General features: G+C 37.5%; 1 protein-coding gene across 4 annotated transcripts in view; it reads left to right on the forward strand.

The window, feature by feature from the left end:
• Positions 1 to 14,346, forward strand: part of LOC124596154 (venom carboxylesterase-6-like) — a 224,883-nt gene that overhangs the window by 82,827 nt on the left and 127,710 nt on the right. For all 4 annotated transcript variants that reach the window (XM_047135179.1, XM_047135181.1, XM_047135180.1 and 1 more), the window contains one exon: positions 1,361 to 1,560. In XM_047135179.1, coding sequence (XP_046991135.1) covers positions 1,361 to 1,560 — 200 coding nt within the window. The remainder of the gene's footprint in view (positions 1 to 1,360; positions 1,561 to 14,346) is intronic.

Raw genomic sequence — 14,346 nt, forward strand, 5'->3', positions numbered from 1 at the left:
CTACCTCTCTCTTTCTTTTTCCCCCTTCTCTACTTCTCCCTTTCCCATCCCCCCCCCCCCCCCCCCTCAAATCTCCTGCCGACTGCACCTAGCCGCCCTACGCTGTCCCAAACACATCCCTGCATGCTTCCACAAGCAACACTACACCCTCCCCCTCCCTAGCCAGATATTCCTCCCCCTCCCCACCCGAGTCTTCCCCTTATCCCCAACACCCAGGTTGCTTCTCCTGTCAAGCGCATTTGCTCACAGTCCAGCTTCAGTGGCCTGAGACAGTGGTCGTGTGCATGTGAGTTGTACTTGTGTGAATGTGTTTATGCTTTCTACATTAGAAGAAGGCCTTTTGGCCAAAAGCTCACATGTGTAATAGTCTTTTTGTTGCGCCTGTCTGTGACTCAACATCTCCTTTGTGTGGTGAGTAGCAGTATTTCCTTTTCATATTATTGTCATTATTCCATGCTGGATTTTCCATTGTTGAAAACTTGTGTTACAAAGAAAATTGCTCAAGTATCCTTTTAGTTTAAAGCAAATGGATTCTTGCTGCGTGAAAACAAATCGCAGCCGATGGGTTTAGTCTAAAAGACAAGTTTCTGCAGATGATCCATGTTATGTTAATTTTTGGGGTTATATCTAAATGTTAAATTATCTTTGAGTCAACATTAACAACATAGTCTGTTAGTGATCAGTTGTCAAGAGTAGTTTGCTTATTGAGGCTACTTATTTATTGCATATGTGAAATACATGTTTTAACATCCTATTTTTCCAAAGTATAATAGCATATGGTATTATTTTATGAGGAAACTGTAGTTGTGTGCATGACATCTTAATACTGTAGCAGAGAGCTATTAGGGGAATTACTGGTTCTTCATATAAGACAGACTGTCAACCTTTGTTTTAAGCACAAAAAGTCATGACTGTAATAAACTTATATTTATACACACTATGTTTTAATTTATACAAAGAAATTACCACAAGGAAAATGCAGAGAAAACATACATTGTTACAACACAAGAAGCAGTAGATGCATTTATACTCCATACCACAGACTGTCAAAATCATGTAACAGCTGTAAACTCATGAGGCACAAATTACTTAATGAGCTTCCACAATTTGTACGAGATTTACCAGGACATGTTTTCAAGTAAACACTGCATGACTGTTTAGTTGCCCACCTATTCTATGATATGAAGGAGTTTATTGACTGCAATATAATACTGTAATGTTAAAACAGATCTGTCATTTCTCTTAAATTGTAATTGTACTGAACTATGTGTGTGGCAATAACTATTGCTGTAATGGCCTAATGACATAAAATTATTCAGGAAGTTTAATTATCATAAGTTAGGTATTTTTATGTTTTTAGATTTGTTCCAGCGTGCTATTGCACAAAGTGGCACAGCATTAATTCCTGGATCATTCAGCAGATTTTCAAAAGAGAGAACTTTCCGTTTGGGAGAAGTTCTGGGCTGCAAAACTAATGACTCACAAGTTCTTTTGAATTTTTTCCTGGGACTCCCTGTGAAGAAACTGATAGAAGCTCAAAATATGGCTTTGTCTGATGAGGTTGGATCATAATTTTATACATTTTTTTGTAATTTATGTTAATAAGATTTGTTGCTCTCTTGTGAGTGTTAGTAGGAACCATTGGATATTTGAGATCTGATTTTTGAAACAGGGGTTGTGCTAATCTATAGTGCATAAATGCAAGATTAATTGTACCTCTTTTTATACATACTATATGTGAACAGAGAATGTCAAATTAATAAGGTTGCACTCTGCCAGAAACACCTGTCTACAGTATGACCTGTGAATACACACTACCACTGCAATGGATATAAGATGATCTACTGAGGCATACCATTTCTTTCTGAGATAAGTATATGATGGTTTTGAAACTACCCTATAATACTAACATAGAAAGTGGTATATTATCAGTGACCAATGATTGATCAGGACTTAAATTCATGGAAACGTTGGCATGGGGAAGAGTATATGTTCTGTTAACCTGGATAGAATTTATAGTAAAGAAACAACTTAGTTCTCAATTATAATGTTAGTAGTTGTAATAATAATAATAATAATAATAATAATAATAATAATAATAATAGAAGATACAAAAAAAGTGAAAATAGAAGGAAACAAAACCAAACATTCAACACAAACCAAAAGAAATTTTACCAGACAATAGATAACACACACATTAAAATAGACAATCCACCAAACATAACAGACATGGAACACTTCTGGAGCAACATATGGTCAAACCTGGTACAACATAACAGGCATGCACGGTGGATACAAGCAGAAACAGATATGTACAAGATGATACCACAAATGTCTGAAGTGATAATTTTGCAACATGAAGTCACCCAAGCAATTAATTCTACTCACAATTGGAAAGCCCCTGGAAAAGATAAAATAGCAAATTTCTGGCTAAAGAAATTCACCTCAACACATTCACATCTAACTAAATTATTTAACAGTTACATTGCAGACCCATGCACTTTCCCTGATACACTTACACATGGAATAACTTATCTGAAACCTAAAGATCAAGCAGACACAGCAAACCAAGCTACCGTATTTACTCGAATCTAAGCCGCACTCGAATCTAAGCCGCACCTGAAAAATGAGACTCGAAATCAAGGAAAAAAATTTTTCCCGAATCTAAGCCGCACCTGAAATTTGAGACTCGAAAATCAGGGGGAGAGAAAAGTTTTAGGTCGCACCTCCAAATCGAAACAAAGTTCGCCTAGTTGTAATATGAGACACAATTTAGGTCGAATGAATGACGATACAGCTGCAGTAGTTTGGTTCGAGTCGTAAGCTTAGCAGTTACGATTTACCAGGTAGCCACTGCTACGCGTCACGCGCTCCGTCCGTATTTATACGGATATCCTTCCTTTTTCACGTGCTTCGTCTGGTTTGAATTGATTGCTTATTTTTCTTTGATCTGATAAGTGCCGTTCTCTTTGTTACAGGTGTTTACGTCACTCTAAGCTGAAAATGCATTACTGTACTGTGTCATGCATTGTTTGTCGCATTCTGATAGTGCGTGTTTACGGCCTGTCGCCGCTCGCGGCGTGGCTTGCTTTTGTGCGCGCTACCGCCGCTTGCAAATAAAAAATAGAGAGGAGTCGTCTCATTAGCGAAACATTTGTTGTTACTTACACTACTTCTTTCTTTGATAATGATCAATAAGAACCAAATAATAGACTGCGTATGATAGATGATGTTCTGAACGAAATTTTAGCGAAAATTTTTCTCCGTTTGAAAATCTTTGCAGGCGCCTCTTTAGTTCATTACATTCTGCACAGAAATTAGAGTCATCTTAGATTTAAAAATCTAGTCAGTTGCCGTGCTTCATTTCTGACTGTATCACTATCAGGCATAAGAATAATACGAATATAAACATGACATGACATGTATATTCTTCCGCGTTTGCTGTTGTCTCACTCTAGTTTGTAGTTTATTAGGCAGACAGGATTTAAATGAGATAGTAGCAAACACGAAACAATACATGGCAAAATGTTTATATTCGTATTAATCTTATGGCGAAGAGAATACTACATGTGATTCACAATTCATAAAAGCTCCTATTAGCAACCATCTCTTCTGACAGGTAGGAAAAAATTCAGAACGTAGAGTTGGCCATATTGACAAACATCCCAAACAGTCTTGCCAGTCGGATTTTCGTAGTACATTGAAATGCTGCTACATTCGAAGATCAACAATACAGAATTTGTATTTACTTCGTTGGATAATGTACCAAAACGCAGTGGTTGAAACTCTGGGCGGAGGAAAAAGGCTCGTCTTCCACTTTTTTTTTTTAATTTATTTACTGACGCAGAGATTTTGGTACCAGTATTTATCTTTGTGCCCTACAAAGCATGCCTGTGTGGCGCTACATATATTCGACGGCAGAAGTTAGTTGTGGCGGCACCCACCAACATTTTTCAGAACTCTTTGCTTTGCACCCGATTCTAAGCCGCAGGCGGTTTTTTGGATTACAAAAACCGGAAAAAAAGTGCGGCTTAGATTCAAGTAAATACGGTAAATATCGCCCCATAACATGCCTACCAACAATATACAAAATATTAACTTCAGTCATTACACAGAAATTAATGACACATACAACACAGAACAAAATTATAAATGAAGAACAAAAAGGCTGTTGCAAAGGAGCATGAGGATGTAAAGAGCAACTGATAATAGATGCAGAGGTGACATATCAAGCTTAAAACTAAACAAAGGTCGCTACACTATGCATACATTGATTACCAAAAAGCTTTTGATAGTGTACCCCACTCACGGTTACTACAAATATTGGAAATATACAAAGTAGATCCTAAATAGATACAGTTCCTAAACATAGTAATGAAAAATTGGAAAACCACACTTAATATCCAAACAAATTCAAATAATATCACATCACAGCCAATACAGATTAAGCGTGGAATATACCAAGGAGACTCATTAAGTCCTTTCTGGTTCTGCCTTGCTCTGAACCCACTATCCAACATGCTAAATAATACAAATTATGGATACAATATTACTGGAACATACCCACACAAAATCACACATCTGCTATACATGGATGATCTAAAACTACTGGCAGCAACAAATCAACAACTCAATCAATTACTAAAGATAACAGAAGTATTCAGCAATGATATAAATATGGCTTTTGGAGCAGACAAATGTAAGAAAAATAGCATAGTCAAGGGAAAACACACTAAACAAGAAGATTACGTATTGGATAACCACAGCGACTGCATAGAAGCGATGGAAAAAACAGATGCCTATAAATATCTTGGATACAGACAAAAAATAGGAATAGATAATACAAATATTAAAGAAGAACTAAAATAAAAATATAGACAAAGACTAACAAAAATACTGAAAACAGCAAGAAACAAGACAAAAGCTATAAATACTTATGCTATACCAATATTGACCTACTCATTTGGAGTAGTGAAATGGAGTAACACAGACCTAGAAGCACTCAATACACTTACACGATCACAATGCCACAAATATAGAATACATCACATACATTCAGCAACTGAAAGATTCACATTAAGCAGAAAGGAAGGGGATTTATCGACATAAAAAACCTACATTATGGACAGGTAGACAATTTAAGAAAATTCTTTCTAGAACGAGCAGAAACTAGCAAAATACACAAAGCAATCACTCATATAAATACATCGGCTACACCACTGCAATTTCATAACCACTTCTACAACCCTTTAGATCACATTAACATCAACAGATACGAAGAAAGTAAATTGGAAAAAGAAAACACTACATGGCAAGCACCCGTATCATCTAACACAGCCACACATCGATCAAGACGCATCCAACACATGGCAAAGAAAAGGCAATATATACAGTGAGACAGAAGGATTCATGATTGCAATACAGGATCAAGCAATAAACACCAGATATTACAGCAAGCATATTATTAAAGATCCCAATACCACAACAGATAAATGCAGACTTTGCAAACAACAAATAGAAACAGTAGATCACATCACAAGTGGATGTACAATACTAGCAAATACAGAATACCCCAGAAGACATGACAATGTAGCAAAAATAATACATCAACAGCTTGCCTTACAACATAAACTTATAAAACAACACGTTCCCACATACAAGTATGCACCACAAAATGTACTGGAGAACGATGAATACAAATTATACTGGAACAGAACCATTATAACAGATAAAACAACACCACATAACAAACCTGACATCGTACTCACCAATAAAAAGAAGAAATTAACACAACTAATCGAAATATCCATACCCAATACAGCAAATATACAAAAGAAAACAGGAGAAAAAATTGAAAACTACATCCAACTGGCTGAGGAAGTCAAGGACATGTAGCATCAGGATAAAGTTGACATTATACCAATTATACTATCAACTACAGGAGTCATACCACACAATATCCACCAGTACATCAATGCAATACAGCTACATCCAAACTTATACATACAACTACAGAAATCTGTAATTATTGACACTTGTTCAATTACCCGAAAGTTCCTAAATTCAATGTAACATATACCGTACAGTTGAAAGGAAGTCACGCTTGATCAAGGTCCGCATCTTCTTCCATTTTTAACCAGACATAACGTCTGAGACAAGAAAGAAATAATAATAATAAACAATAATAAGAATACTAGTTCTTGTGGTCAGTCCTAAGACTGGTGTGATGCAGCTCTCCACACTACTCTATCCTGTGCAGATTAAATTAGATTAGATTGGTACTTGTTCCATAGATCACTTACTATATCCAAAAATTCATCTAACGAGTAGAAGGAGTTGCCATTAAGAAATTCTTTTAATTTCCTTTTAAGTGCTATATGGCTATCTGTCAGACTTTTGATGCTATTAGGTGAGTGACCAAAGACTTTTGTGGCAGCATAATTTACTCCCTTCTGAGCCAAAGTTAGATTTAACCTTGAGTAGTGAAGATCATCCTTTCTCCTAGTGTTGTAGCCATGTACATAGCTATTACTATTGAATTCATTCGGATTGTTAATAACAAATATCATAAGTGAATATATATATTGTGAGCCTACAGTGAAGATCCCTAGCTCTTTAAATAAGTGTCTACAGGATGATCTTGGATGAGCTCCAGCAATTATTCTGATTACACACTTTTGTGTGATGAACAATCTTTTACTCAATGATGAGTTACCCCAGAATATGATGCCATAGGAAAGCAGAGAATGAAAATAGGCGTGGTAAGCTAATTTACTGAGATGTATATCGCCAAAATTGGCAATGACCCTAATAGCATAAGTAGTTGAACTCAAACGTTTCAGCAGATCCTCAGTGTGTTTTTTCCAGTTCAACCCCTCATCAATGCCTACACTTAGAAATTTTGAATATTCTACCTTAGCTACCAATTTCTGATCGAAGTCTATATTTATTAATGGTGTCATTCCATTTACTGTGTGGAACTGTATATACTCTGTTTTGTCAAAGTTTAATGAGAGCCCATTTGCAGAGAACCACTTAATGATTTTCTGAAAAACATTGTTTACAATTTCACCAGTTAATTCTTGTCTGTTGGGTGTGATAGCTGTACTTGTATCATCGGCAAAAAGTACCAGCTTTGCATCTTCGTGAATATAGAATGGCAAGTCATTAATGTATATTAAGAACAGCAGAGGACCCAAGACTGAACCTTGTGGCACCCCATTCTTGATTGTTCCCCAGTTTGAGAAATCACCAGTTTTTTTGCATATTATGTGAACTGCTTATTTCAACTTCTGCACTCTTCCAGTTAGGTATGATTTAAACCATTTGAACACTGTCCCATTCATAGCACAGTACTTGAGCTTATGTAGAAGTATTCCATGATTTACACAATCAAAAGCCATTGATAGATCACAAAAAATCCCAACGGGTGACTTCCTGTTACTCAGAGCATTTAATATTTCATTAGTGAAAGTATATATAGCATGTTCCATTGAAAAACCCTTCTGGAAACCAAACTGACATTTTGTTAAAACTTTATTTTTACAAAGGTGTGAAGCTACTCTACAATACATTACTTTTTCAAGAATTTTGGATAAGGCAGTCAGCCTCTTCATCTCTGAATAACTACTGCAACCTACATCCTTGTGAACCTGAGGACTTTATTCATCTCTTTGTCACAGTCTATGATTTTTACCCCACTCACACTTTCGTTCAATACAAAATTGGTGATCCCCTGTGTCCTATCAACTGGTCTAGTTTTGCTACAAATTGCTTTTATCTTCAGTTCTCTTCAGTACCTTCTCATTAGTTGCATGATCTATCCAGTTAACTTCAGCATTCTTCTGTAGTGCCACATTTCAAAAGATTCTGTTCTCCTCTTGCCTAAACTATTGTCATCCATATTTTACTTCCATACATGGCTACACCCCAGACAAATACTTTCACAAAAGACTTCCTGACACTTAAGTCTGTATTTGAAGTTAACAAATTTCTCTTCTTCAAAACTGCTTTTCTTACCATTGTCAGTCTACATTTTATATCCTCTCTACTCTGGCTTTCACCGATAAGTTTTACTGCCAAAATAGCAAAACTCATTTACTACCTTTAGGATCTTGTTTCCTGATCACCTGATTTAATTCAACTACATTCCATTACCCTTGTTTTGCTCTTGTTGATGTTTGTCTTACATCATTCTTTCATGACACTGCCCATTTTATTCAGCTGCTCTTCAGAGTTCTTTGTTATTTATAACAGAATTACAATGTCGTCGGCAAACCTCAAAGCTTTTAATCTCTTCTTCCTGAACATTAAATCTTCTCCAAATTTTTCATTGTGTTCCTTAACTGCTTGCTCAGTGTACAAATTGGATAATTTTGGAGATATGCTACAAACCTGTTTCAGTCTTTTCTCAACCACTACTGCCCTTTTATTCCCCACAACTCTTATAATTGCCCTCTAGTTTCTGTACAATTTGTATACAACTTTCTGCTGTATAACCTGTATTTTATCCCTACTACCTTCAGAATTTCAGAGAGTGTATTCCAGTTGATATTTTCAAAGGCTTTCTCCCAATCTACAGAAGCTATAACTGTATATTTGCCTTTCCTTGATCTATGTTCTAAGATAAGTCATACGGTCAGAACTGCCTAACATGTTCCTACATTTCTCCAGAATCCAGACTGATCTTCTCTGAGGTTGGCTTGCACCAATTTTTTCCATTCTTCTGTACAGAATTCATGTTAGTATTTTGCAGCCATGGGTCATTAAACTGACAGACAGATAATATTCACACCTGTCAGCAGCTGCTTTCTTGGGAATCGGAATTATAACATTCTTGAAGTCTGAAGATCCTATCTCACACATCTTGCATACCAGGTGTAATAGTTGTGTCATGGCTGGCTCTCCCAGGGATTTCAGTAGTTCCGATATGTTATTTTGCTCCAGGGGCCTTGTTTTGACGTAGGTCTATCAGTGCTCTGTCAGTTTCTTCCCACAGTATGATGTTTCCTATCTCAACTTCATATACGTCCTCTTCTCTTTCTATAATATTGTCTTCAAGTATATTCCCCTTGTATAGCCCTGGTCAGGTGAATACAGGGTTATAAATACAAAATCAAATAGGAGTACTGCAGGAGTTGGTTTAATAGTGAATAAAAAAAATAGGAGTGAGGATAAGCCACTACAAACAGCATAGTGAACACATTATTATTGCAAAGATAGACTTGAAGCCCACACCTACCACAGTAGTACTAGTTTATATGCCAACCAGCTCCGCAGATGATGATGAACTTGATGAAATGTGCCATGAGATAAAAGAAGTTATTCAGATAGTCAAGGGAGGCAAAAATTTAATAGTCATGAGTGACTGTAATTCGATAGTAGGAAAAGGAAGAGAAGGAAAAGTAGTAGGTGAACATGGAATGGGGGTAAGGAATGAAAGAGGAGCCGGCCGCGGTGGCCGTGCGGTTCTGGCGCTGCAGTCCGGAACCGCGGGACTGCTACGGTCGCAGGTTCAAATCCTGCCTCGGGCATGGGTGTGTGTGATGTCCTTAGGTTAGTTAGGTTTAAGTAGTTCTGAGTTCTAGGGGACTTATGACCTAAGATGTTGAGTCCCATGGTGCTCAGAGCCAATGAAAGAGGAAGCCACCTGGTAGAATTTTGCACAGAGCATAACTTAATCATAGGTAACACTTGGTTCAAGAATCATGAAAGAAGGTTTTATTCATGGAAGAGGCCTGGAGACACTGGAAGGTTTCAGACAGATTATATAATGGTAAGATAGAGATTTAGGAACCAGGTTTTAAATTGTAAGACATTTCCAGGAGCAGATGTGGACTCTGACCACAATCTATTGGTTATGAACTGTAGATTAAAACTTAAAAGAACTGCAAAAAGGTGGAAATTTAAGGAGATGAGACCTGGATAAACTGAAAGAACCAGAGGTTGTAGAGAGTTTCAGAGAGAGCATTAGGGGACAATTGACAAGAACGAGGGAAGGAAATACAGTAGTAGAAGAATGGGTAGCTTTGATAGATGAAATAGTGAAGGCAGCAGAGGATCAAGTAGGTAAAAAGATGAGGGCTAGTAGAAATCCTTGGTAACAAAAGAAATATTGAATTTAATTGATGAAAGGAGAAAATATAAAAATGCAGTAAATGAAACAGGCAGAAAGGAATACAAATGTCTCAAAAATGGCTAAGCAGGGATGGCTAGAGGACAAATGTAAGGATGTAGAGGCATATATTACTAGGGGTAAGATAGATACTGCCTGCAGGAAAATTAAAGAGACCTTTGGAGAAAAGAGAACCATTTGTATGAATATCAAGAGCTCAGATGGAAACCCAGTTCTAAGCAAAGAAGGGAAAGCAGAAAGGTGGAAGGAGTATATAGAGGGTCTATACAAGAGCGATGTACTTGAGGACAGTAGTATGGATGAGGATGTAGATGAAGATGAAATTGGAGATGTGATACTGCGTGAAGAGTTTGACAGAGCACTGAAAGACCTAAGTCGAAACAAGGCCCCGGGAGTAGACAACATTCCATTAGAACTACATAGCCTTGGGAGAGCCAGCCCTGACAAAACTTTACCATGTATGAGACAGGCGAAATACCCTCAGACTTCAGGAAGAATATGATAATTCCAATCCCAAAGAAACCAGGTGTTGACAGTTGTGAAAATTACCGAACTATCAAGTCACGGCTGCAAAATACTAACACGAATTCTTTACAGACAAATGGAAAAACTGGTTGAAGCCAACCTCAGGGAAGATCAGTTTGGCTTCCGTAGAAATGTTGGAACATGTGAGGCAATACCGACGCTACGACTTACCTTAGAAGATAGATTAGGGAAAGGCAAACCTACATTTCTAGCATTTGTAGACTTAGAGAAAGCTTTTGACAATGTTGACTGAAATACTCTCTTTCAAATTCTGAAGGTGGCAGAGGTGAAAGACAGGGAGCAAAAGGCTATTTAAAATTTTTACAGAAACCAGATGGCAGTTATAAGAGTTGAGGGGTATGAAAAGGAAGCAGTGTTTGTGAAGGGAGTGAGACAGGGTTATAGCCTGTCCCTGATATTATTCAATCTGTATATTGAGCAAGCAGTGAAGGAAACAAAAGAAAAATTCGGAGTAGGAATTAAAATCCATGGAGAAGAAATAAAAACTTCCAGGTTTGCCGATGACATTGTATTTCTGTCAGAGACAGCAAAGGACCTGGAAGAGCAGTTGAATGGAATGGACAATTTCTTGAAAGGAGGATATAAGATGAACATCAACAAAAGCAAAATTAGGATAATGAAATGTGGTCAAATCAAATCGGGTGATGCTGAGGGAATTAGATTAGGAAATGAGACACTTAAAGTAGTAAAGGAGTTTTGCTATTTGGGGAGCACAATAACTGATGATGGTCGAAGTAGAGTGGATATTAAATCTAGATTGGCAATGGCAAGGAAAGCGTTTCTGAAGAAAAGGAATTTGTTAACATCGAGTGTAGATTTAAGTCTCAGGAAGTCATTTCTGAAAGTATTTGTATGGAGTGTACCCATGTATGGAAGTGTAGCATGCACGATAAATAGTTTGTCAAGAAGAGAATAGAAGCTTTTGAAATGTGGTGCTACAGAAGAATGCTGAAGATCAAAAGGGTAGATCACATAAGTAATGAGGAGGTACTGAATAGAATTGGGGAGAAGAGAAATTTGTGGCACAACTTGACTAGAAGAAGGGATTGGTTGGTAGGACATCTTCTGAGGCATCAAGGGATCACCAATTTAGTATTGGAGGGCAACGTGGAGGGTAAGAATCGTAGAGGGAGACCAAGAGATGAATACACTAAGGAGATTCAGAAGGATGTAGGTTACAGTAGGTACTGGGAGATGAAGAAACTTGCACAGGATAGAGTAGCATGTGGAACTGCATCAAACCAGTCTCTGGACTGAAGACCACAACAACACATAGCCCTTCTGCATACTTCATTCAGCTTCCAGCTTTCCCTTCTTTGTTTAGTACTGGTTTTCCATCTCAGCTCTTGATATTCATACAGCTGCTTTTCTTCTCTCCAAATGTCTCTTTAATTTCCTGTAACTATGACATGTCTATTAAAACTTTAAAGGCCACCAATACTCTCAATACCTCCACAGTGTACAATAGCCATGGTAAGCAATCCAGTACCATGACTAAATTTATCATCCTTTATCAGTGAAAAATTCAAGATACTACCTACAAAAACACAGGCACCATCAAGGACAGCATTCGATGCTATTCCTTTCACCTTCACTTGTATATTTCTATATCTTTCCCATAGTTATACGTGCTTCTATATCCTTACATTTGTTTTATAGCCATCCTGCATAGCTATTTTGCATTTCCTCTCAGTCTCATTTTTAGACATTTGTATTCCCTTTCACCAGCTTCATTTGCTGCATTTTTATATTTTCTCCTTTCATCAATTACATAAAATATCTCCTGTGATAGCCAGGGATTTCTATTAGACCTTGTCTTTTTACCTATTCGATCCTCTGCTTCCTTCGTTAGTTCATTACTCATTGCTACACATATGTCGTCTACTGTATTCCTTTCCCCTATTTCAGACAATCATTGCTCCCATGGAAATGCTCAACAGCCTCTTTGCAACTTATCCATGTCCTATCTCCTTAGTGTCCCATCTATTTGCAGTTTCTTTATTTTTAATCTACACTTCATAGCCAAAAAAACTGTGGTCAGAGCCCACATCTTCCCTTAGAAGTATCTTACAATTTAAATCTGGTTCTGAAACCTCTGCTGTATCATTACATAATCAATCTGAAACCATCCAGTCTTTACAGGTCTCTTCCACACATGGAGCCTTCTTTCATGATTCAGAAATCAAGTGTAAGCAAAGTTCTATGAGACAGCTTCCTCTTTCACTCTTTCTCCGCAGCTCATATTCATATCTCATCATGCACTTTTTTAAATCTCTTCATCATATGATACAGTGATAGGTGTTGACTTTGTGTGTCTCTTGGCTAGAATAATGCATTCACTATTCTGTTTGTAGTAGTTAGACACATTTCTACTTTCTTATTCATTATTAGGCCTACTCCTACATTATTCCTATTTGATTTTGAATTTATAACCCTTCTCTCGCCTGACCAAAATTACTGTGCACCCTGCCACTGAATTTCACTATATCTAACTTCACCCTACCCACTTCTCTTTTTAAATTTTCTAAACTATCTACTGATTAAGGGATCTAAGATTCCAGGCTCTGATCTGTAGATTGCCGGGTTTGTTTTTCCTAATGATGACATTCTCCTGAGTTTTCCCTGCCTGGAGATCCAAATGAGAGACTATTTTATCTTCAGAATTTTACCCAAGAGGATGCAATCATCATTCAACCATACAGTAGAGCTGCATGACCTTGGGAAAAATAACAGCTGTAGTTTATGCTTGCTTTCAGCCATTTTCAGTGCCAGCATGGTGAGGCCATGTTGGTCGATGTTACAAGGCCAGATCAGTTAATCATCCAGTCTGCTGCCTGTGCAACTCCTGAAAAGGCTGCGGCCCCTTTTCAGGAACCACATGTTTGTATGGACTCTCAACAGATAGCCATCCATTGTGTAGGGGCCTATGGTACCAATATCTGTATTGTTGAGGTATGCAAGCCACCCCACCATGGCAAGGCCCGTGGTTTATGGGAGGAAGGGGGGACAATAATGAAAAAAATGAAATAAATTAGATAAGTCAAAAGTGTTAGAGAAATTGAAGATCAAAAGACAAATTGTGAAAATGAAAAAAAGATAGACCTACAGGAGATGATGATATCGTTGCTGAACTGCTAAAAGAAGCTGGGCCAAATACCATCAGAGGAATAATGTATATCATGCTTGGAGACCAAGGTAATACCAGGAGGCTGGAAGTGTGCTGTTATACATGCTCTACATAGGGAAGGGGACAATGGACCAATGTTAACAGTTACAGAGGGATATCTTTACTGCCCATCACATACAAAATTCTATCACAGTGCTTGCTAGGTAGAACATTCTTCCAGCTGAAAAACAAGATAGGAGAATATCAAACAGGCTTCAGACCAGGAAGATGCTGTGCTGAATGGATACTCAATTTAAAGACAGTCCTGAGGTCCCAAGTGAAGAGAAGCAGAGAGGCCATGTGCATCATTGTAGATATCAAGAAGATTTCATTGATTAAAGAACTGGAAGGGAGGGGTCTTAATGAGAAGACAGTGAATATTATCAAACATACACTTGCAAACACCAAAGCTAAATTAAATTCTTGGGAGAATTATCAGAGTCGTTCGAGTTTAGAATAGGAGTGAGGTAGGGCAGTGGAATTTAATCATTGTTGTTCA

This window comes from Schistocerca americana, chromosome 2 (genome assembly GCF_021461395.2).
Source record: "Schistocerca americana isolate TAMUIC-IGC-003095 chromosome 2, iqSchAmer2.1, whole genome shotgun sequence".
NCBI lineage: Eukaryota > Metazoa > Arthropoda > Insecta > Orthoptera > Acrididae > Schistocerca > Schistocerca americana.